The following is a 24,893-nucleotide window of genomic DNA, read 5'->3' as shown; positions in this document are numbered from 1 at the left end:
TTGGACCTGACGCGAAACAAGATGAGTCGTCTTTCTGTGTTTGGCTAATCATCTCACGTGTTTTGTGCATTGCTTTACATTGAGTACGCTCGCATTCAGTTTTCGTTGTGAAGCAAGCGCAAGTACGACATCGATCATGACAGATTGCGTAGTAGATGGAAGCCTAGCCTGTCGACGTCAACGTTCCCGTGCCCGCGTTTAATTAATTGTTGCTGTAGACATGCACATTTCACAAACAGCAACGACTCTAGGTAGTCTTCAAGTTGTTCTCTACGAAACAAGAGAAGCTAATGAGATAGGATTGCACTGCTTGCATACCAATCTGGTTTTTAGTGAAACGTTTAAGAAACTAACTCCGGTCTTTAGATAGCCAATTTTTGGCTACGCGGCACACAGTGACATCAAAGGCCGTTCACCAGACCCCATTTTGCCGGGCGCAGTGGAAAGGAGTCTGGCTACGCTAGACTAGTGCTGCAGGTAGTTGATGACCTGGAATAATGTCCAGCCACCGTGCAATACCCGCTTGCACTGTGCCTAACGCTCCAAACACCACTGAAACAACCAGTTTCTGACACTGCCACATGCGGCTTACCTCCACCCGCTAGTCACTGTATTTCGTCAACTTCTCGACCTGTTTCCTGGCGATGTTACAGTACCATCAGCAGGACAGCTGATGTCAATAAGAAGACAAGTGTTTGTCTTCTTATTTCTCAAACAGATGTTAGGACGTTTGGCATCTATCTTCCCAGCAGTAGGGATGACTGTATCCATTATTATTATTTATTTATTGTTAATGTGTTGTTATGCCCCTCCATAATGGGCAAGTGGCGTCTTTACCCCGATCTCGTCGCCCACCAACCCTGCATGTGAGTCCAGCAGGGTAGATGTTTCCGTGTAGTCCACAAGGTGGTCAAAGACTAGCCAATTTGATATAGATTGCAGGCATTATAGTAACCACGGACTTGGGACAGCATGCTTAGTAGATATCAATGACCATCAGGAAAGCCCTGAACGTCATTGTCAACTGACTGCTCGCCAGACCACAGAAACTCCCCAACTGAAACAAGTCATAGTCTTATGGATGAAGCTAGAGAAACATGTGAATGGAAGACAGACAAGTTTCATAATTTACTGTCATCGCTGGGGTATGAACCCCCAACCATGAAGTGGTAGACATTGTCGTTAACACATTTTTTAAATTTTTAATTTTTTAATTTTTATTTATTATCCTATTCTATAATATTCCATCTGTCTGGATGTCTGTAACGTGACAATCAACGTGATGCTGGTCTCCGATCGTCGCGAAACGGCGGTCCGGTCAAGTCGGATTTTGCCTGGACTGCCTCCGACGGCCAGAAATGAGACTTTGGAAGTCTGAAATGAGATGCGCCGGAGTTTGTTTTTTCAACTAACCGAGTATGCGGATGTGACGTGCGTTTGCCAGCTATGCCCGCTGCAGTCGGAGTAAGCCGGTGCGTCGTCTTTGCTACATGACGTTTAGCGTAGGTAGTGGGATGCTAGGAGACAGACTCAGACTCAAGAACATTTGTGTGCGTGTGTGTGTGTGTGAGTGTGAGTGTGTGTGTGAGTATGTGTGTGTGTGTGTGTGTGTGTGTGTGTGTGTGTGTGTGTGTGTGTGTGTGTGTGTGTGTGTGCGTGTGTGTGTGTGTGTGTGCATACGTGCATGTAGATTTTGTCTCTATAACACGTGGCCCTCTCTAGTGAGATTGTGAGATGGAGCAACTCTGAACAACAACAAGGAATGCTTAGAGTGATAATTGGGCTGCCTAGTGTGCAATAGACTTACAGTAAGACAAGTGGATGTGCCAAATATGGACGACTTGCAAAAGTTAATTTTTGCGTTTTCTTCCTGGAGGTAGCTGCCATCTAGGTGCTAGTGCAATTCTTACTGCCCATAGGGCTAGTTGACTATAATATTTATTTCATTTATTTCATGCTATTCTTTATTTTATTGTTCTGCTGTACTTTCGTTACGCTTTGCATTTCTCTATTCCTGTTGTGTAAGATCTCTTTGTCTAGAATCTACTTCGTGACTTGGCAAGTCGTCGCTTGAGTGTCGAGTCAATTGTTGACTCGGCTCACTCCATCTCGACGTCTGGAGATCACAGCAACGAGGAGGCAGCGATGCTTGCTCAAGAGGCCGATTATTTGCAGAAGTTTTTCGAAGACGTCAAGCAGCGATGTGCCGGTCGGCAGGCAGAACTGCAGACGAGCATTCTTCAGGGTGCTGGAGAGCTGGTGAGTACATGTGTTTGTCTGTGTGCCTGTCTGTTGGTTGCCTGTCTGGCTGTTTGTCCGTTTGGTTGTGTGTCTGTCTGGCAGGTTGTCTGTCTGTTGTCTGTAAGTCTGTTGTCTGTCTGTCTGTCTGCATTGTTGTACATACGTAAAGTTAGCGATTGTTGTTGGTAGAGTAAGAGTTCAAATATAACAATTTGTCTGTGTGTCTGTGTGCCTGTCTGTCTGTTTGTTTGTCTGTCTGTCAGTTGTCTGTCTGTCTGTCTTTTGTCTGTCTGTCTGCTTATCTGTGGTCTGTCTGCCGTCTGTCTGTCTGCCTGCTGTCTGTCTGTCTCTCTATCTGTCTTTGTCTGTGTGTTGTCTGTCTGTCTATCTATTTATCTGTCTGTCTGTCTGTTGTTGTCTTTTTGTTTGTTTATTGTCTGTCTTTTTGTCTGTCTCTTTGTCTGTCTGTCTGTCTGTCTGTCTCTGCTGTCTCTGTCTGTTGTCTGTCTGTCTGTGTGTCTGTTTGTTAGCTTGTTGTCTGAGTGCTGTCTGTCTGTCTGTCTGCTGTCTGTCTGTCTCTGTCTGTCTTTGTCTGTTTGTTGACTGTCTGTCTTCTTGTCTGTTGTTTGTCTGTCTCTCTATTTATCTGTCTGTCTGTGTGCGTGTCTGTTTGTTAGCTTGTTATCTGAGTGCTGTCTGTCTGTCTGTCTGTCTGTTGTCTGTCTGTCTGTTGTCTGTCTGCTGTCTGTCTGTCTGCTGTCTGTCTGTCTGCTGTCTGTCTGTCTCTCTATCTGTCTTTGTCTGTTTGTTGTCTGTCTGTCTTCTTGTCTGTTGTCTGTCTGTCTATCTATTTATCTGTCTGTCTGTCTGTCTGTTTATCTGTCTGTTTGTTGTCTGTTTGTCTGTCTGTTGTCTGTCTGTCTGTCTGTTTTTGTCTGTTTCTGCTGTCTCTGTTTGTTGTCTGTCTGTTTTTGTCTGTCTCTGCTGTCTCTGTTTGTTGTCTGTCTGTTTTTGTCTGTCTCTGCTGTCTCTGTTTGTTGTCTGTCTGTCCGTGTGTCTGTTTGTTAGCTTGTTGTCTGAGTGCTGTCTGTCTGTCTGTCTGTTTGTTGTCTGTCTGTCTGTCTGTCTGTTTATCTGTCTATTTGTTTGTCTGTTTGTTGTCTGTTTGTTTGTCTATTGTCTGTCTGTTTGTCGGTCTGTTTTTGTCTGTCTCTGCTGTCTCTGTCTGTTGTCTGTCTGTCTGTTGTCTGTCTGTCTGTCTGTCTGTCTGTCTATCTGTCTGTCTGTCTGTCTGCCTGTTTCTCTATTGTCTGTCTCTTGTCTATCTGCGTGTTCTCTGTCTATTGTCTGTTTGTCTGTCTCTTGTCTGTCTGTCAGTCTGGTTGTCTGTCTGTCTGTTTGGTTGTTTGTGTGTCTGTTTGTCTGTTTGTTCGTTTGTTTGTCTGTCTGTCTGTCTGTTGTTTGTCTGTTTGTTCGTTTGTTTGTCTGTCTGTCTGTCTGTTGTTTGTTTGTCTGTCTGTTGTTTGTCTGTCTGTGTGTTTGTATATATATTTGTCATTTGTCTGTTGCCTTTTTCTCAGTCTGCTGTTTATCTATTGTCTGACTGTTGTTTGTCTGTTGTGTGTCTGTCTATTTGTTATTTGTTTGTCTCACTGTTTGTCTGTTGTTGATTTGTCTACATCCTCTTCATGCAATATCTACTTTGTGTTTTCATAATTTATTTATTTATTAATTAGGTACCAGAGCCTATGCAGTTGGAGACGCTCCAGGATGTTGTAGCAGCTGTAGATGACTTACAAGAGTGGCTGGATGGTGTACATGTGTGGGTAGAGACACAGCATGTGAGGCATGTGATTGGGGAGGGAATCGCAGAGATGCAGACGATGCTCGATAATTTGAAGGCAAGTTTCGTTCTCAGTGTGTGTGTGTGTGTGTGTGTGTGTGTGTGTGTGTGTGTGTGTGTGTGTGTGTGTGTGCACGCATGCATGCGTGTTTGTTTGTTTGTGTGTTTGTCTGTCTGTCTGTGTCTGTCTGTCTGGTTCTCTGTTTCTCTGTCTGTCTCTCTTTTTGTCTCTCTGTCTGTCTGTGTCTGTCTGTTTCCCCGTCTCTCTGCTTGTCTCTCTGTCTCTCTGTCTGTCAGTCTGTCTGTCTGTCTGTCTGTCTGTGGGGTGTGTGTGTGTGTGTTTGTTTGTTTGTGTGTCTGTCTGTCTGTGTTTGTTTGTTTGTTTGTGTGTGTGTCTGTCTGGTTCTCTGTTTCTCTGTCTGTCTTTCTTTTTGTCTCTCTGTCTGTCTGTGTCTGTCTGTTTCCCTGTCTCTCTGCTTGTCTCTCTGTCTCTCTGTCTGTCTGTCAGTCAGTCTGTCTGTCTGTCTGTCTGTCTGTCTGTCTGTCTGTCTGTCTGGTGTGTGTGTGTGTGTGTGTGTGTGTGTGTGTGTGTGTGTGTGTGTGTGTGCGCGCGTGCGCACGTGCACTTGTGTGTGTGCATGTGTGTATTTGTATATAGAAATTCGATGTAGCAATTCTGTTTACATTAGAAATGTCACACCGACCTGACTCTCAAGCAGTCGTCTCTTGATATCATCAGTGCTTCTACTCACAGCTTGACAGCCTCACAGACGTCATCAAGTGATACCGAGAACGTCGTCTTTGCTGTGGCGACAGTGAGTCAAAGCTTTGGAGCTGTCGAACAAGAAGTGGTGACAAAGATTGGCGTGTTGGAAAGAACTGCTGAGGTTGCCAGCGAGCTACAACAATTGATTGAGACATTTGTTGTGTGGTTGGATGACACGGATAGTCAACTGGAGGCACAAGGGAAGCCGGCTGGTGATCTGGAAGTGTTAGCAGACCAGCTAGACAAGCACAGAGTAAGGCCACGATTGAGTACACATGTTCATGTGACAGACAGACAGACAAACAGATGACAGACAGACAGACAGAGAGATGACAGACAGACAGAGACAGACACAGACAGACAGAGACAGACACAGACAGACAAACAGATGGACAGACAGACAAACAGATGGACAGACAGACAGAAACAGACGGACGGACAGATGAACAGACAGACAGACAGACAGATAATCACAAACAGACGGAAAGACAGACAGATAAAGACAGACAGACGGACAGACCAACACAGACAGACAGGCAGTCAGGCCAACACAGACAGACAGACACAGAGACAGACAGACAGACAGTAGTATTTAGTTGCTTTGCTTAGATGGTGTATAATAGTTCAATGTTTGAAAATATATGTATTGACAGACAGACAGACAGTCAGACCAACACAGACAGACAGACAGACAGACCCAGACTCAGAGGCAGACAGACAGACAGACCCAGACTCAGAGGCAGACAGGCAGACAGATAAACACAGACAGACAGACAGACGCAGGCAGACAGACTTTTAAAAGTTCACGCATGCACACACACACACACACAATTGAAATTTAATTATTTATATTTCTAGCCAATGTTTCTCTCGTTTGTTTATTTTTTGATTTTCTTATAGAAACTGCACGATTCCGTTGGCGATCATCAGAACAATCTAATCCGGATCTTCCACCTCTCACGTCCCCTTCTTAAATCGTCTAGACGTGGACGAGGAGACAACGATGACGATGGCAATGACTCATCAAGCGACGACAGCTCAGAGGGAGAGCATTCACAGTCAAGCGAAAGCGACAACGAGGAAATTTCCGACTTGCAAGTGACGTTGAGAGAACTGAAACTGAGATATAGAGACATCGGAGACAAGGTGGGTTTATCAAGTAGAAAGTAGTCAGTCGTGTGGTGACTGTAAGGGGCTATAGACAAGAAGCAAAGGAAGGATCTGGGTTGGAAAGTTTTTCGCAACAGTTGCATCCCATCATGTTTTGTAGGTTCTAGTTCAATGAAAACAACATGGGTTTACTGCCATTCGTTGTTGGTCACCTCTTCGTAACTCTTTCGGCAATTAGTCTCGACGACGATGGGAAATTTTAGTGGGAATTTGAAATTGATTGAATGGTACTGTTTGCTCGCCGTTTGACGCATGCTAGTGGCTGGCTTAGATGACTATGTACAAAAATATGCATTTACATATAGAATGTCATTCTGTCAGTGTGTTTGTAGAATGCAGGGTTTCTCCGCAGACTTACAGACTTAACTGTTTGTTTGTCTGTCTGTTCGTCTGTCTGTCTGTGTTTGTCTTTCTGTCTGTATGTGTCGGTTTGTCTGTCTGTCTATGTGTCTGTCTGTCTATCTAACTGTCTGTTTATCTGTCTGTCCATTCGTCTGTGTATGTTTCTCTGTCTGTCTGTCGGTCTGTGTGTCTGTCTGTCTGGTTTTCTGTCTGTCCCGGTTTCTGTCTGTCTGTCTGTCTGGTTTTCTGTCTGTCCCGTTTTCTGTTTGTCTGTCTGTCCGTCTGTATGTGTCTGTCTGTCCGTCTGTATGTGTCGGTCTGTCTGTATGTATGTGTCTGTCCATTCATCCGTCCGTCTGTCTGTCTGTCCATTCATCCGTCCGTCTGTCTGTCTGTCCGTCTGTATTTGCTTTTCTGTCTGTATGTGTCGGTTTGTCTGTCTGTCTATGTGTCAGTCTGTATGTGTCTGTCTGTCTGTCCGTCTGTCTGTCTGTCTGTCTATCTGTCTGTCCATTCGTCTGTCTATTTGTTTGTCTGTATGTTTTTCTGTCCGTCCGTCTGTCTGTCGGTTTGCCTGTCTGTCTATCTGTCTGGTTTTCTGTCTGTCTGTATGTGTCTGTCTATCTGTCCATCCATCTGTCTGTCTGTCTGTCTGTGTTGTCTTTCTGTCTGTATGTGTCGGTTTGTCTGTCTGTCTGTAAGTGTCTGTCTGTCCATCTGTCTGTCTGTCTATCTGTCTGTTTATCTGTCTGTCTATTCGTCTGTCATTATGTTTCTCTGTCCGTTTGTCTGTCTGTCTGTCGGTCTGTTTGTTTGTCTGTCTGTCTGTCTGTTTGTATGTCTGTATGTGTCTGTCTATCTGTCCATCCGTCTGTCTGTCTGTCTGTCTGTGTTTGTCTTTCTGTCTGTATGTGTCAGATTGTCTGTCAGTATGTTTCTCTGTTCGTTCGTTCGTCCATCCGTTCATCTGTCTATCTGTCTGTCTGTCTGTCTGTGTCTGTCTGTCAGTCCATCCATCTACCTGTCTGTTCATCTTCCCATCTGCCTGTTTTGAAGGGGTACAATTAATTTAAAATTAGGAGTAAAATTAATAAAATATTAAATTACATAATAAACTAGTAAATCATCCAAGGTGTCGTTCGTTGCATGTTTCTTCAGGGGCAGAGACTAGATATAGAAGAAGTCCGTCATAGTCTTGGGCATAGACGGCCAGTAACAGGTTGCAGACATGTGGTAGACGAACTCTCAGAAACCTGAATAGTGAAAGGAAATGACACGTATATAATGCTCTCACATCCACAAGATTACGACATCGAGACCACATCTGTGCATGTGAACTCTCGATTTAGAGCACCCGCCGTTTTGCTGTTAACACTAGTGTGGGATGATATGCAAACAGTTGGGTGGGAGTATTTGAGAAAAGCTGAAAAGAAATTGTATCAATTGCTTATTTGTTGATATCAATATTTGTAATAAGTTAAGTGTGATCTATAGTGGGTTTTTGACTTTTCTCTTTGCATCTCGTTCAGGTCGCTGAGAGGCAGCGCTCGCTCGAAGTCGGCATGCAGAGGCTGCGCGATTTGTTCATTATGATGCAGGACTTGCAGTTCTGGATGCTGAAGGTTGACCAGACGATGATGGAACGCGTAGAGGATATCAACAGGGAGCAGTTGCTTGCTCAGAAAGAGTCTCATCGGGTGAGTTGTACGTATGGTGTTGTCTCTTGTTGAATGTTTGGTTGGGATTTGTGTGAAGTTGTGTTGAAATGTAGGTTGTGTTTGGTTGATGTGGCTGATGTGTTGAGGTGTGTGTGTGTGTGTGTGTGTGTGTGTGTGTGTGTGTGTGCACGAGTGCGTGCATGCATGCATGCATGTGTCTGTTTGTGTGAGTGTGTGCGTGCGCATGCATGTGTGAGTGTGTGCATGCGCATGATTGCATATTTGCAAGTGTGTGTATGTGTGGACGTGTGTGTGTGTGTGTGTGTGTGTGTGTGTGTGTGTGTGTGTGTGTGTGTGCGTGTGCGTGTGCGTGTGCATCTGTGGTGCATGCATTCATTTTTAGGTGCAACCTGCATGTGTTCATCTGTGTTTATGTGTACTTGTTTTCATTTATTCTACAGTAATGCCAAACACAAAGGTGACATTATATCACATACCCAGGGTTGTAGCCAGGCATACTAAGGGGTGGCAGTCTTCCAGGCTTTACTTCTTAAAATGAGATACTCGCCACCCCTTGGAATTGATCGCCAGGCTATGTGAACAAACATTCCAGTAGGAATTAGTGGTTGTGTTCACTACTACAAGGATAAGAAACAGACAGAGAGTGCTAATTATGACCTCGGAGTGCTATTTACTAGGTGTGTTCACACTATGCTTTGCAAGCCTGGTTTGAGCTTGTTATCATAATAGAGTTAGTGTTAAACATTGCACCTACCCCATGGAATGCTGGTTTCCTCTGGGTTTGCAAACCATACTTGCAAAGGTAGCTTTGTGGTTACTTGAGTCTGGATTGGAGCTATCAAACATTCCTAGCTGTTTAGCACCTAGTAACCAGAGTAGCAGTCTGCCTAGTGCATAGTTGCGAGAGTAGCAGTGGAAATCATTGTCTTACTGTGGTGGATGCTGCTAGACACAGGGCGTCAACAGCAAGAATCTCGCCCATGCAAGATGACAGAAGACGTTGTTTCGTCGATATCGCAGTGCTAGCTCAGAGTACCGAACTGTTGTGTCGTTTGTCATGCGGAGTATTCTAACTCTGTTGTCATACGCCATGTCTAGGGATTCCTGCTCAAACAATGGATCACTATAGCGTGCTAGGTTGACAAACCAGGTAATCAAACCCAGTCTAGTGTGAACACAGGTTTGTACTGTATGCTAATTTATTTCCTTGTGTCACGCAAATCAAAGCATAACACACCATGGTTTGCATTTTGTGACAACAGTTTGTGGCATGTCAGTGTAAGGAAACCTGCATCAAAGCTTTGTGGGTTGACCATAAAAATTGGAATGGGCGGGGCCAAGATTTAAGGTGGGCGTGGTTATATCCGCCTTACCTTCCAAAAATCCTGGGAACACTCCTGATTCGACAAACCATAACCACATGAAAACACATTCCTTACAAAAGACCACGCCTCTTTTAGGAAGCCCTACCTTACCGCCACGCTTTGCTGAAAATCTGGCTAGAACCCTGCATACCTCTCTTACGTGAACATTAGCAGACATGATCTGGTCAAACTAATGAGAACTCTGATACTGTATCAATGCAAGACTGCTGTATGTGTTTCCCCGGCTCTTCAAACCTTGCAAGCATAACAGATCACAGATACATGACGTTCTTGTTTATTCGTTAGGAACTGGCTGCCGAGTTTGAGATGAAACGTGAAGATTATCATCGTTTGAATGACAGTTGTGCTCTCTTCTTGGCCGACTGTATGGACGCGAGTTCTGCGAGTTTGACGAAAGACCTGGCCGTACTGAATCGTCAGTGGACGACAGCGGAATCAAAAGTAGCAAAAATTTATTTGCAAATTTATTCGTCTGGGTTGATTTGTTTAGATGCTGTTTGTGTGTCTTTGTTGTTTCTTGGTCTTTTCTGTCTGTTTTAGGCTGTTGTCTGTATTTTGTGGTTGTCAGCTGTTGGTTCAGTGTGCAGTTTTGTTCTCATTGTGTTGTTTGTATGTATCCTGGTTTGTTAGTTAGTTAGTTAGTTGTCTGTTTGTCTGCCTGTCTGTCTGTCTGTTTGCCTGTCTTTCTGTCTGTCTGTCTGTCTCTCTGTCTGTCTTTGTCTGTCTGTCTCTTTGTCCATTCGTCTATCTGTCTGTCTGTCTGTCCATCTGTTTGTTCATCTGTCTGTCCATCTGTCTGTCTGTTTGTCCATCTGTCTGTCTGTCTGTCCGTCCATCCATCAGTTTGTTCATCGGTCTGTTCATTTGTTTGTTTGTCCATTTGTCTGTTTATCTGTCCGTCCATGTTTATGTCTCTGTTGGTCTGTCTGTCTCTGTCTTGGTCTGTCTCCATTTATCCCTGTCTGTCTCTTCTATTGCTATAATTTTATGTTTGCCTTACAAGCTTCAGCATACTGTACACTGAAAATTGTCCTTACATGTTCATTGCTGTTACTGACAGATGCGTCTAAGACAGTCCCAATTGGACATGGCTGGTATGAAGATCAAGGTGGGTGGGAGCAGTCAAGCCCACAGTAAGTTTGCTGCCACATGTCTTGTGGTCTACAGCTGGCTTGGACCGTTGGAGGAACAGCTTTTGACGCCTGCTTTGTTGAATGCTGATTTGGATGTCATTCAAGAGAAATGTGAACTTTATCGGGTAATGAATAGGTGTAACACAAATGCATGTAGTTCTGGTTGTGTGTCTTGACGCCTGGCAGTTGTATGTGAAATGGTGATTGGTGAATGTAGATACAGGTAGACAGACAAATGGATGGACAGACATACAGACAGACTGATGGACAGGTAGATAGACTGATGGACAGGCAGACATGTGAAAAGGCAGACAGATGGACAAACAGACAAGTGGACAGGCAGATAGACAGGCAGACAGATGGACAGACAGGCAGACAGATGGACAGAGACAGAGGGACAGGCAGATAGACTGATAGACAGGCAGACATGTGCACAGGCAGACAGATGGACAAACAGACAAATGGACAGGCAAATAGACAGATAGATAGCAGACAGATGGACAGACAGACAGACAGACAGACAGACAGACAGACTGGCAGACAGATGGACATACAGACAAACGGACAGGTGGACAGGCAGACAGACAGACAGGCAGACAGACAGGCAGACAGGCAGACAGACGGACTGATGGACTGATATACAGACAGAAAGATGGACAGGCAGAGAGACTGATGGACAGGCAGACATGTGAACACGCAGACAGATGGACAAACAGACAAATGGACAGGCAAATAGACATATGGACAGACAGGCAGACAGACAGACAGATGACAGATGGACAGACAGATAGACAAATGGACAGACAGACTGGCAGACAGATGGACATACAGACAAACAGACAGGTGGAGAGACAGACAGACAGACAGACTGATGGACAGATAGACTGACAGACAGATGGACAGGCAGATAGACTGATGGACAGGCAGACATGTGAACAGGCAGACAGATGGACAAACAGACAAATGGACAGGCAGATAGACAGATAGACAGGCAGACAGATGGACAGACAGGCAGACTGATGGACAGACAAACAGATGGACAAACAGACTGGCAGACAGATGGACATACAGACAAACAGACAGGTGGACAGACAGACAGACTGATGGACAGATAGACAGACAGACAGATGGACAAGCAGATAGACTGATTGACAGGCAGACATGTGAACAGGCAGACTGATGGACAAACAGACAAATGGACAGGCAGATAGACAGTTAGACAAGCAGGCAGATGGACAGACAGGCAGACAGATGGACAGACAGGCAGACAGATGGACAGACAAACAGATGGACAGACAGACAGATGGACAGACAGATAGACAAATGGACAGACAGACTGGTAGGCAGATGGACATACAGACAAACAGACAGGTGGACAGACAGACGGACTGATGGACAGATAGACAGACATATGGACAGCCAGATAGACTGATGGACAGGCAGACATGTGAACAGGCAGACAGATGGACAAACAGACAAATGGACAGGCAGATAGACAGATAGACAGGCAGACAGATGGACAGACAGACAGATGGACAGACAGGCAGACAGATGGACAGACAAACAGATGGACAGATGGACAGACAGATAGACAAATGGACAGACAGACTGGTAGGCAGATGGACATACAGACAAACAGACAGGTGGACAGACAGACAGACTGATGGACAGATAGACAGACATATGGACAGCCAGATAGACTGATGGACAGGCAGACATGTGAACAAGCAGACAGATGGACAAACAGACAAATGGACAGACAGATGGACAGGCAGACAGATGGACAGACAGACAGATGGACAGACAGATAGACAAATGGACAGACAGACTAGCAGACAGATGGACATACAGACAAACAGACATGTGGACAGACAGACGGACTGATGGACAGAGACAGACAGACAAACAGATGGACAGGCAGATGGACAGGCAGACATGTGAACAGGCAGACAGATGGACAAACAGACAAATGGACAGGCAGATAGACAGATAGACAGGCAGACAGATGGACAGGCAGACAGATGGACAGACAGATAGACAATTGGATAGACAGACTGGCAGACAGATGGACATACAGACAAACAGACAGGTGGACAGACAGACAGACAGACAGACAGACAGACAGACAGACAGACAGACGGACGGATAGACAGACAAATGAATGGACAGATGGACAGACAAACAAATGGACCGACAGATGGACAGACAGTTTGTGACATGTATTTGACCCTATTGTGTATCTGAAACATTTTAAGTAGTTTTGGTTGTAATAGCATTCATTTATCAAAATATATGAGAAAGACAGACAGACAGACAGACAGACAGACAGACAGACAGATGGATGCACAGACTGACAGACAAACAGACATTTGAGAAGACATACAAGGATCCCATATGTTCACACTCACACAGGTAGAAATCACATCAAAATTTAACCAACACAAACTTTACAATCACCTTTGCATGTCATACGACCGACATCACATTTCATATCTCTTTCTGAAGGCAATACAAGAACAAGTCGCCGAACATCATCACGAGATTGACCAACTCAACCAGCTACAGACAGACAGACAGACAGACGGACAGACAGACGGATGGACAAACAGACAGACAGACGGATGGACAAACGGACAGACAGACGGATGGACAAACTGACAGACAGATGGGCTGACAGACAGACAGATAAACAGACGGACGGACAGATGGACAGATGGGCTGACAGATGGACAGAGAGTCAGAGAGGTGGACAGATGGGCTGACAGACAGACAGACTGACAGATGGACAGACTACCCTGTCAAGATTTAGCCAACTTGAAAGACACTCTTGTTTGCACACGCCAGTGATACACATCTCATTGAGAGTTCACTAGCACCAACTTTATAATCACCTTCCCATGTCATACGAATGACGTCTCATTTCTTTTCTGAAGGCAATACAAGAACAAGTCGCCGATCATCATCACGAAATTGACCAACTCAACGATCTAGGAGAGCAAGCCATACACGAATCCTCAGGATCAGACAACGGCCGTACCATTGAGCAAGACATTGAGCAGGTGATGGAACGTTGGGAGGTCATCTGTAGTCTCGCACCCGAACGGCTCAACGAGATGGAAGCCACACAGGAGCAGGTGACGGGATTTTATGCCGACATTGAGTGTCTCAATGAGTACATCAGCTCGATGGACAAGACGTTACAAGGACTGCAGTTGGGGGAGAAGATTGAGGAGGTGCTGGCCGAGATTGTTGATGACGTTCAAGAGCATGCGAAAGTTCGTCAGCAGATTGTCGAGTTTGCTGAGCAGTTGGTGGAGGCTTCTGGTGATACATCGGCCGTTGCTCTGTTGAAGGTGCAGATGTTGACGTTGAGTAACGCGTGGGCGGCGGTGGAGGAGAGATTGGGAGAGCTGCAAGATCAGATCAGGCAGAGAAAGGTAACCTGTGTGGCTGTTAGTTGGATGTAAATGTTCGTCACATGGTAGCATGATGGTTGTTGTTGTGGTTTATGTCTGTTTATGTTTGTCTGTCTGTGTGGTTGTCTGTCTGTCTGTCTGTCTGTCTATTTGTGTGTGTCTGTCTGTCTGTCTGTCTGTCTGTCCGTCCAACTGTTTGTTTGTTTTTCCATTTGTTTGTCTATCTGTGTTCATCTGTTTGCTTGTATGTCTATCTGTATCTTTGTTTGTCTCTCTGTCTGTCTGTCTGTTCATCTGTTGGTCTGTCTGTCTGTCTGAGTCTTTGTTTGTCTTTTCGACTGTTTGACTGTCTGTTTGTCTCTCCATCTGTCTGTTTGTTGTTTGTGTTTGTCTATGTTTGTCTGTCAGTCTGTTTGTCAGTCCATTTGTCCACCCGTCTGACCGTCTGCCTGTGTAAATCATGCAATTTTTGGTCTTCACGTTAGATCTTTTGTCTTCAATTTTTTGTATTTTATTGTTTAATATTTAATTGCAATTATTATGTAGGAATTTGATGTGTCTTTGAATGCATTTGGTGCATGGCTTGAAGAGGCTGAGAATGCAATTGAACGTGAAGATCCACCACAGGACGACAGGACAAGTGTTGACGAGGAGCTTCGTGTTTTACAGGTTCGTCGTTTCTTTATGTATTGGACAAGTGCATCACTCAGTACATTAGGGGCCGTCTCCAATTGTCGAATGTTTTCCAAAATCCAAACAACGTTCGTATTGTCCGTGACCCACCCACCCTCCCCTAATACGAACACAATTCTTTTGATTTTCATTTGCATATTTGGTAGCCTTTCGATACTTATGTGTAACACATGGCCTATTACACGTAGACAAGCTGGAAAGAAACGGCGAGCCTCGAATGGTGAGCCTCGTTTGCTGAGACTTGAGCGAATCCTCGTTCACTGGCATCCCCTGTTGCCTTGATGACAAAAGAAGGCAGAGTACTGGCTCTAGACTTAAACACCATTCACACGAGCACAGTTGCAAACTGGGCCGAGCCAAGCCAAGCCAGCCCGAGCTAGTAAAGCGAGCCAGCTCTTGTTCACACGACGTGTAGAGAAAAGCAAGCCAGCTGCTATAGTAGGCGTGTTCCTTGGTGCGCACGCTAGCTATGCTGTTGTCGAGACACTCGCGCTACTAGGAATACGGAGCAAGTTGCACGCGCTTACTTTTTGCTGACGATAGAGCAGTCTAATTTGAAGCTGGATGCTGTCCTTACCCCACAATTCAATGAGGTGCAGGGTTTCCTGCTCTGACCATGCCATTTTCATATCTAGTGAGCATGCGTGGCCGTCAACCTGGCTTGGCTCGCATTTTCACGACGATTTGAAGCTGCACTAACCCGGGCCAACCCGTGCTGGCACGGCAAGTTGTGGTGGGCCAGGCCAGCACAGCTCGGCACGGCTTGGCAAGGCTCAGCATGGCTTGGTCCACATTCGCACGGCGATTTCATTCAGTGCTGACCCGTGCCAGTCCGCGCTGGCTCGGTTAGGAGAGCTCGTGTGAATGGGGTATTAGATAACCGCTCTCTTACAGTCTCTAAAAGAGGGCCTCTAGCCTTGGTGTCTTCTTTGTAAGTCTTCTTCCACTTCTCTTGCGCCTCAGCTAGAAAGAGCTTTCTATCAGATCGCGTCGACAACTGCTGTAAGGCTTCCACGGTCACATAGTATGCAGAGTCATCACTTGCAACGTTCTGGAAAAATGGTTCCTTCTGCTTTACTTTTCCAAAGAGAGTCGCCTGCATGGCATGCACGAGAGTCGTGGAACTGACACGGACACGGAAGAATGCCACGTGTTGCAATCGCCTCGCGAGCCCAGCAAACTGGTCGTGGTCAGTGCCACTTTGGTGTACAGTACGTATGCTTGCTGGAATACGGTGTGTCTGGTAGAAAGCGGCGGGACAGCTCTAAATCAAAGCTGTGACTGGTCTGCCTCGTCTGTGACATTGATCACACATCGAACCTTTCAAATACGAACAGCGGCCTACCCCACCCACCCAGAAACGAACGTTGTTCGGATTTTGGAAAATATTCGACAATTGGAGACGGTTCCTTAGATATTGTATTGGATGGATGGATCTCTCAATATCTTGTAGTTCGTATTGGTGTTGTGCATCTCTCAATAGACTAGACTAGTTATTGTATTGGAGCGCTGCATCTCACAATACACTAGATTATTGTATTGGAGGGATGCATCTCACAATACACTAGATTATTGTATTGGAGGGATGCATCTCACAATACACTAGATTATTGTATAGGAGGAATGCATCTCACAATATACTAGACTATTGGATTGTAAGGATGCATCTCACAAATGACTAGACTATTGTATTGGAGAGATGCATCTTGCAATACATTAGACTATTGTATTAGAGAGATGCATCTCACAGTACACTAGGAGACATGCATCTTGCAGTACATTAGACTATTGTATTACAAAGATGCATCTCTAATGCACACAATATTTGTCGCATAGGAGCTTGTAGAACAGATCGAAACTCGAGGTGAGGACCTCGGCAACCTTTGTAAACTATCACTTGAACTCGACACGAGTTGGTCAAACTACCAATCTTCAGCTTCTCGCTCTCATCTCAATGAACTCAATGACTCGTATTCTTCTCTCAAATCGAGAGCAACAGCGAAGCACACGCGTGTTGCCAGCATGAGACGTCGCGGTCAGAACTGGCGAGAGACGATGAGCAAGCTGTTGGTACTGCTGAAAAACGCGGAAGAGTTTTTAGCGACGGCCGTTCATAAGGGTTGCGAACTGGCAATGGTACAGAATCAGTTGATTGTTTACAAGGTTAGATGATGTGATGTGATGTGATGTGGTGGTGAGATGGAGTGTATTTTGATGTTTTCGTGTGTGTGTGTGTGTGTGTGTGTGTGTGTGTGTGTGTGTCTGTCTGTCTGTCTGTCTGTCTGTCTGTCTGTCTGTGTCTCTGTTTGTCTGTATGTCGGTCTGTCTGTCTGTGTCACAAGAGTCTATCCAGGTTCATTAGTCTGTCAGACTGCGGAGCGGTTGACACTGTACATTCCAAACGACACATCCAGCAACGCAATTTCATGAATTACATTAATCGTATGCATTCAAAGTACTTAAAATAAAAACAAAATTGAATATAAATTGCCATTGTTATAACTTTCCTGAATATGACGTCACGCCAGCTCACTTTCTTTATGTCTCACCATTCCAGAATATCTACAGTAAGGTGCTCACCTGCCAGTCGGATATCGCGATGGTCAACGAAACCGCCAACGAGTTCCAGCGTCCGCAATTGGAGAGTCTCAACAGTCGATGGGAAGCGATGCGACACGCACTCAATGATAGACGAACGGATCTAGAAAACACCTATGCAGTTAGCCATCATTCCTATTCGTCGTCTGTTATGTTAATGTTTACCTTTTGTTGTAATCTGATCGACTAGATGTTGGGAGAGTTCTACGCTGATGTGAAGAACCTTCATCAGATGATGGTCAATCTGGAGACGAAGATTCGAGGGACAAGTTCTCAGTCGGACGAGGAGCGGGTTAGTTTGTGACGTCGCTTATACTTGTGATACGTTTTTTCTATGATTTACATTTGGCTTGTTCAGGGTTATCACACTTTGTACAAAATTATTTTCTTCCACACAGACTCTCCATTCTATAGCAAAAAATGCATGCAATGACAGAAAAAATGAGCCATCTTGAACAGAAATTACGAGCTACTGTGTGTTCTATATTTTATGGCAGACGTCATTGTCATGGCAACCTTACAAAAAAGTTTTGGTTGTCAAAGAGTGTAGGACTTTACATATATTTATTGATATCAATAATAATTCTGATTGTCTGGCAAGTTAACAAAATCTCAAGACTGAATGTCTCACTCTCAGTCTGACCTGTTCTACTCTACAGCATAAAAACAATTTTTTGGGGGGCCACTACAACTTGAGTGACTTAGTCGTCAGGATGACAACCTCTAAGGCTCAGCTGGTCGTCACACAAACTCAGTAGGTTATACCGGCTTTACACTAGACGATTTGACTCAAGCCAAATTGGCTCGAGTGTGGTCCATGCTAGTTTGGCATGATTGATGGCGTGTTTAGACTATCCGGCTAACTAGGTGTGGTGGTGCGTTTGGTATTCTTTGCACGAGCACAGGAAGAAGACGTTTCTGTTTTTGCTTCTAATCTCGTTTTGTCGATTCCGGTGCAAAACCTTTTTAAAAGATTCCTTGACATGTTCATCAAAGTCTTCAAGGTTACGAATACGGGACGAGAAATACGGGAATAGGCAGAGTGTAATATACTTTATGTATTGTTGCCCAGTAACATGAAAATGTGTAACACATGGTTAGGTTTAGCTCAAGCCTGGCTCTAGGGTTTAGCTCAGGCTAATTTAGTACGGGCTATGGGCGCGTTTCCACTAGTGCCTAAGCCAGTTTACCAAGTGGTTTAAGCTAAACTGCTTTAAGAATTGACCTGTTTCCACCTGCACTAAACCAGTTATATGTTAACCCTAAAGCTATTTCTTAAACCTACTTCGAAGTTGGTTTAGCAAAGTGGTTTAGGTTTAACTGTCACGTGACAGTAGCGCACTTGTTTAGATGGCTTCTGACAATGTCGTTTTGATGATATTGACTATTTTGCTGGGATAGGATTGCCTTAAAAGATGTAAGGGTCGTTAACAAGGGGAGAAATCAGTAGCTACGGAGAGAGACAAGACGGTGTCTTTGGTCATCGTCATGCAAATTCCTACTAGCAGATGCTGAATCAGTGAAAACCAACAGTTGCTCTGACTCGGCGACAAAGTAGCCCAATACTTCAAAATAAGGCATTTCTAGACGGTTTGTTTTGCACATCCCGGATGTGCAAGTTTCTAGTGGAAACAGTCGCTTTCTTGAACTGGTTTAGTTCTTAAACCCATTTAAGCTAAACTAGTTTAAGGTGCAGCTAGTGGAAACACGGCCTAAATACACTTAGCTTGAGCCAATGTTGTTTACGTTGGGCCAAATTAGCACTGGCCAGTTTGGCTGGAGTCTAATCGTCTAGTGTAAAACCTGTATTAGTCGTCAAATCAACTTGACAACAACTTTTTTTAATACTACTCTGCAAGATGTTTTCATGTGTGACGGCTGCCGGACGGTCAACTGCAACCCTCTAGTACGATTTTTCACTGAGAGATGTATTTGTCTAGCGTCTAACATGAGCCTGTTGTAGCTCTTAGGCGTACACGCCTACACCAGCTATAGAATAGAGAATCTTCGTGGAAGAAAGCTGATTGCCAGACTGGAAATAGCACGTGTGAATGTACAAACACAGGCAGACAGACAGACACACACACAGGCAGACAGACAGAAACACACACACACACACACACACACACACACACACACACACACACACACACACACACATGCACGCACGCATGCACGCACAGACACACACACCACACACACACACACACATACCACACACACACACACACACACACACACACACAAACACACACACACACAAACACACACACACACACACACACACACACACACACACACACACACACACACACACACACACACACACACACACGCAGTCAGACAGCTACAAGGCAGTCTAGCACTGCTTCTATTGTGGCCCTCAAGCATACAAGCCTACACCAGATCCTGACCTTCCTAGACATACTTACCTTCTCAACATGCTTGAATCGTCAGCAAGTTTTGGAAAGTGAACTACTGGTAGGCGATGTAAACAGAGCACAGACAAAGCACCTCACGTGCTGCGACTTTAATTAACCTAATTAGTATTTAGGCTGATTGGTTAGTAACACACAGGACAGTTGATGAGGTTGGGGTGACACTTACATTTAGTAAGAAGAGAAGACAGGAATTAGTTGGATGATACCAGACTCTTGGAATTGGTACACTGGCACCAGACAAGACAAGTACGAGAGAGTCTGGAGACAAGGCTACAAATTTTGTAAGATAATGTTAATTTTTTGTTTATTGTTTATGTGTCGTTATGCCCCTCCATGATGTTCAAGTGGGGTCTTTACCCCATCTGGGTGCCTACCAACCCCGCATGTGAGCCCAGTAGGGAACATGTTTCTGTGTAGTCCACACTGCCATCAATGACTAGCCAATTCGATATAGATTGCAGGCATTACGGTGACCGCGAACTCTGACTAGTGGATATCAATGACCACAGGAAAGCGCTGAACGTTATTGTCAATGAACCGTTTACCGGATCACAGAAACTTCTCATCGACTGAAACTAGTCATAGTTTCATGGACAAAGCTAGAGAAACATGAGAAAGAAAGATGGACAAGTTTCATAATTTACTGTCGTCACTGGGGTTTGAATTAGACAGACAGACAGAAAGACAGGCAGACAGACAGACAGACAGAAAGACAGACAGACAGACAGACAGACAGACAAGCAGGCAGACAGACAAACGAACAGTAAATTATGGTAGTCATTGTCCCTAACTACTAAAGCCAGGGCCATGACTGTAAGATAACGTTTTAGTTCTATTTATCATTTAATTAGTTATTTTCTTATTTTATTATCATTTTTATGTTATTGTTGTTATGAGTTGTTGTGATGCGCTTGCTTTGCTGTGGCTATTCGCCACTGAGATTGTTGATTGAGTGGTGCATTACAGCTGGTGGCGAAGATGAATGAGTGTGGTGGTTTGCTAGAGAAGACGGAAACGACCGGTCGTCTTCTGTTAGAGAGCTCGCTGACTGGCAGGCCGGCGGTTAACACGTTGCAGAGAGCGCTCGGTCAGCTGACCCATTGTTACAATAAGCTGAAAGATTTGTTTGAGCAGTGGAAAGCTGATCCAGTGGAGGTAAGATGTTTTGTTTAGTTGATGTTTGGCGAGTTTGATTTGTGGAAAAATGTTGCAATGTATTGATACGGGCAGTCAAGTATGCATACAGACCTACTTGCAAAGAGAAAGACAGACAGACAGACAGACAGACAGACAGCCAGACAGACAGCCAGACAGACAGGCATGCAGACAGACAGGTAGGACAGAAACAAGGCCAACAGAGATGGTGACACAGAAACAGACAGACAGACAGACAGACAGAATGACATACTTGTAGACAGACAGACAGACTGAGGATGTACTTGTACACAGACAGACAGACAAACAGTGAGACAGACAGAAACGGTGACAAACGTATTGTGAGACACAGAAACAGACAGATTGACATACATGTAGACAGACAGATAGATATATTTGTAGACAGGCAAACAGACGGACATATAGACGTACTTGTAGACAGACAGATTGACATACTTGTAGACGCGGGCAGACAGTAGACAGCCAGACACTCAGACATTGTTTTATTCTCTCCCAAACTGTAAATGTAACAGTTAATTGCAGAAGTAAAGTAAGCAGACACACAGACAAGTAATCAAACATACTGATGGTAAGCAAACAAATCAATCAACTGAGCATACAAACTTGTTTTAGATGAATGTCTGTAAGGATGCATTGCATGAGATGGACAGGTAGTTAAGATAGTAACTTATGTATCATTTGGTGATGGGTTTCTCTCCAGGTTTGCAGCAAGCAAACACTCTCACTCATCACAGCCAATCTCGGACCTCTAGTCGACATCGTCGAGTCACCCAGTCCTCAAAAGGACCAACTTGTCATGATGGAATACACAGTAAGATGACACTCTAACATAGCACGCCACTCTGAACAGATTACTGATCGGATGTCTTTCTAGGAACCAGACTACACCCTTCCACCGCGAGTAAGAAGTCGTGGTGTGTGTGTGTCTGTCTGTCTGTCTGTCTGTCTGTCTGTCTGTCTGTCTGTCTGTCTGTCTGACTGCCTGCCTGCCTGCCTGCGTGCATGCGTGCGTGTGTGTGTGTGTGTGTGTGTGTGTGTGTGTGTGTGTGTGTGTGTGTGTGTGTGTGTGTGTGTGTTCTACGATCAAGTGTACTGACTGTGTTGCATTTTATTTTTTGTAGCCAAAACTTGAAAACCTGCCAGGAGTTCTAGATGTCGTCGAAGCCGATCTCGGTCGGGATTCGCCTCCGGTGTCAGACATCGATGCTTTGCAGAAGCATTTGGAGATGTTTGAGGTATTTGAGTGTGTGTATTGTGTTTGTTGATTATACTGATTTGTGTTGTACTGTAGAGTCACTGTAGTGAGTTGAACCGATATAAATCGTTGGTTCAACCAACTTCGTCTGTAAGTTCGTCTGTCAGTTCTATTGACAGTTTTGCAAGTCCAGTATCAGCTGCAATGGTGAGAGCAAGTTGGTTATGAATGCTTGATCTTGTATTGTGAGTCTGTTATATTGAGAACTGTATCCCTCTTAGTGGATAATGTATTGTGACATGCATCTCTCCAGTACAATATTCTAAGGTATTGTGAGATGCATCCCCCTCCAATACAATAGTCTAATGTATTGTGAGATGCATCCCTCCAATACAAAAGTCCAAAAACATTTTGAGAAAATGATGGGTATGTAGGGATGGGTATGTACTTATGTCATTTATGCCCATCTCGGACATCACATTCACAACTGCTGCAAGCGATATAGGTAAAAAACATTGTGATGTAGGAGATGGGCATAAATGACATAAGTACATACCCATGCCTACATACCCATCATTTTCTCAAAATGTTTTTAGACTTGTGTAGTTTGAAATGGAGATGACAGTCCTAGTAAACGTGTGCAGCTCAGCCGGGATTTCAATCTTTGATTGCATCTCTAGACAACTCTCACGTTACGCTCAGCATACATGGAAGTATGTAGCAGCTGACGGATGTACGTAATAACACTGATTGCATCTATAAACAACTCCCATTACCTAGGGTTCCACGGTAGAGATGTGCGCTTACATGCACAGAAAGTCAGACAGGACGCCGCGCCGTTGAACATAGTGGTACTGTACATGTTCAACTACATGCAACTGTAAGCAGCATGTAGCAGCAGGTGGAAGTAGCAGCTAGGCTTCCAAACGGTAGTCACATGTACACACATGACCAGAACAACATGGCCTTGTGGGAAGCAGTACATGGAACTGCATGGCAGCAGTTGCCTGATACAAGGTGACTTTGCACATTTCTAGCTGTTGGTTCAGTGCAATTCTTTGGACAAGAGCGAACCGTTTGGTGTGACTCTCGTCGTTGTAGCTGCTTCGAGTGAGGCGCTAGACTGGCTGACAAAAGTGAAATGTGAAATGTGAAAGAATAAATCCGGTTTTTTACTTGCCGATAGCTGGCTTCTGAGGCGCGTAGTGTCAGTGGTGATAGTCTGACTACCATTAGGAACGTTTGAAGTTGAGCACTACGTGGGTCCGAGATCTCTGTGATTAGTTCTGAGAGATCCGGTTCGGATGCGTTTGGATACTTTTGTATGGCCCGCCATTTTAGATTCTTTTCATCCCTACGTAGGGAGTGCTACCGCTCTCCCTGATAGTCTAATGTATTGTCCTGTAATACAATAGTCTAGTGTATAGTGAGATGCATCCCTTCAATGCAATAGTCTAATATATGTGAGATGCATCCCTCTAATACAAATAGTCTAGTGTATTGTGTGATGCATCCCTCTAATACAATAGTCTAATGTATTGTGATATGCATCCCTTCAATACAATAGTCTACTATATTGTGAGATGCATCTCTCCAATACAATTGTCAATAGTCTACTGTAATGTAACTTCTACAACACAACCTTCACATGTACAACTCGGTCATTTCTGGCTGTAAGAACTTCCAGCCTGTAAACACTGACTAAACCAGCCTAGTCACAACTACACTACAACACTACAATACTCTCTCGTATTTTCAATTCAATATTGAAAAGGTATGAATTCACTCTGATGTTATTTTCCTACACACAGAGAGAACCAGTCTCCATCGATCTTCAACATCGTTTCAATACAGTGTACGCTGCTGTCGATGTTCGACGTCGAGATCTTGCATCAATGCTTGCGTCTGTATCACGTGTGCACACTCATCTAGCTGAAATTGAGCAATGGGTTCATGATGCTGAGGAATTGATTGACAAGTCTCGTAGCACTGGCAGCATGTCGAGAGCGACACAGAGAGTACACAGCCAGATATCGAATCAGCAGAGAAGATTTGAGACTGTGAGGGAGACGGTGGGAAGGCTTTGCTTGAGAAGTGAGATCGAAGTGCAGGCGGACAGGAAGCTACGAGATCGAGTGAACACGTTAGGAGTGAGTGTGGAGAGAGTAAGGAGGAAGGTAGGAATGTTTTGTGTTTGTGTGTGTGTGTGTGTGTGTGTGTGCACGTGCGTGCGTGTGTGTTTGTTTGTGTGTGTGTGTGTGTGTGCACGTGCGTGCGTGTGTGTTTGTTTGTGTGTGTGTGTGTGTGTGTGTGTGTGTGTGTGTGTGTGTGTGTGTTCATGTTTGTGTTTGTGTGTGTGTGTATGTGTGACTGTCCATCCATCTGTTCGTCCACCCGTTCGTCCATCTGTGTGTTTGTCTGTCCGTCTGTCTCTCTGTCTGTCTGTCTGTTTGCCTCTCTGTTTCTTTCTGTCTAAACTGCGGTCTGTCTGTTTGTTTGTCTGTCTGTTTGTTTGTCTGTCTGTTTGTGTGTTTATCTCTCTGTCAATGTGTGTCTGTTTGTTTTTGTCTGTCTGTCTGTCTGTCTGTCTGTCTGTCTGTCTGTCTGTTTGTCTGTCAAGGTCTCTCTCTGTGTTTTTTTGTGTGTTTGTGTTTGTGTTTGTTTGTGTGCATGTGTTCATTCCGTTTTCTATTACCAGTTACTCTACATACAGTCTCTTACTTATTGATGAACAACTTTTGTGTCCTCCAGTTGGAAGGCAAACGATATTCTCATCTACTATCAATCTCACCATCAGCTGTGACTGCATTCGAGA

The 24,893-nt window shown here is 44.6% G+C and overlaps 1 protein-coding gene across 1 annotated transcript in view; it reads left to right on the top strand.

Moving 5' to 3' along the window:
- The window catches only part of LOC134176263 (microtubule-actin cross-linking factor 1-like), a 79,124-nt gene that overhangs the window by 34,847 nt on the left and 19,384 nt on the right, over positions 1-24,893 (top strand). The window contains exons 26-44 of the mRNA XM_062642941.1: positions 2,041-2,259; positions 3,978-4,142; positions 4,774-5,103; positions 5,751-5,996; positions 7,892-8,059; positions 9,712-9,867; positions 10,487-10,684; positions 13,493-13,996; positions 14,522-14,644; positions 16,505-16,831; positions 17,226-17,387; positions 17,457-17,558; positions 20,674-20,862; positions 21,584-21,694; positions 21,758-21,784; positions 22,005-22,118; positions 22,175-22,285; positions 23,890-24,255; positions 24,830-24,893. The exon at positions 24,830-24,893 is cut by the window's right edge and continues 113 nt beyond it. Of these exons, the coding sequence (XP_062498925.1) occupies positions 2,041-2,259; positions 3,978-4,142; positions 4,774-5,103; positions 5,751-5,996; positions 7,892-8,059; positions 9,712-9,867; positions 10,487-10,684; positions 13,493-13,996; positions 14,522-14,644; positions 16,505-16,831; positions 17,226-17,387; positions 17,457-17,558; positions 20,674-20,862; positions 21,584-21,694; positions 21,758-21,784; positions 22,005-22,118; positions 22,175-22,285; positions 23,890-24,255; positions 24,830-24,893 (3,682 nt within the window). The remainder of the gene's footprint in view (positions 1-2,040; positions 2,260-3,977; positions 4,143-4,773; positions 5,104-5,750; positions 5,997-7,891; positions 8,060-9,711; positions 9,868-10,486; positions 10,685-13,492; positions 13,997-14,521; positions 14,645-16,504; positions 16,832-17,225; positions 17,388-17,456; positions 17,559-20,673; positions 20,863-21,583; positions 21,695-21,757; positions 21,785-22,004; positions 22,119-22,174; positions 22,286-23,889; positions 24,256-24,829) is intronic.

This window comes from Corticium candelabrum, chromosome 2 (genome assembly GCF_963422355.1).
Source record: "Corticium candelabrum chromosome 2, ooCorCand1.1, whole genome shotgun sequence".
NCBI lineage: Eukaryota > Metazoa > Porifera > Homoscleromorpha > Homosclerophorida > Plakinidae > Corticium > Corticium candelabrum.
This window is presented reverse-complemented; position numbering and strand designations above follow the sequence as displayed.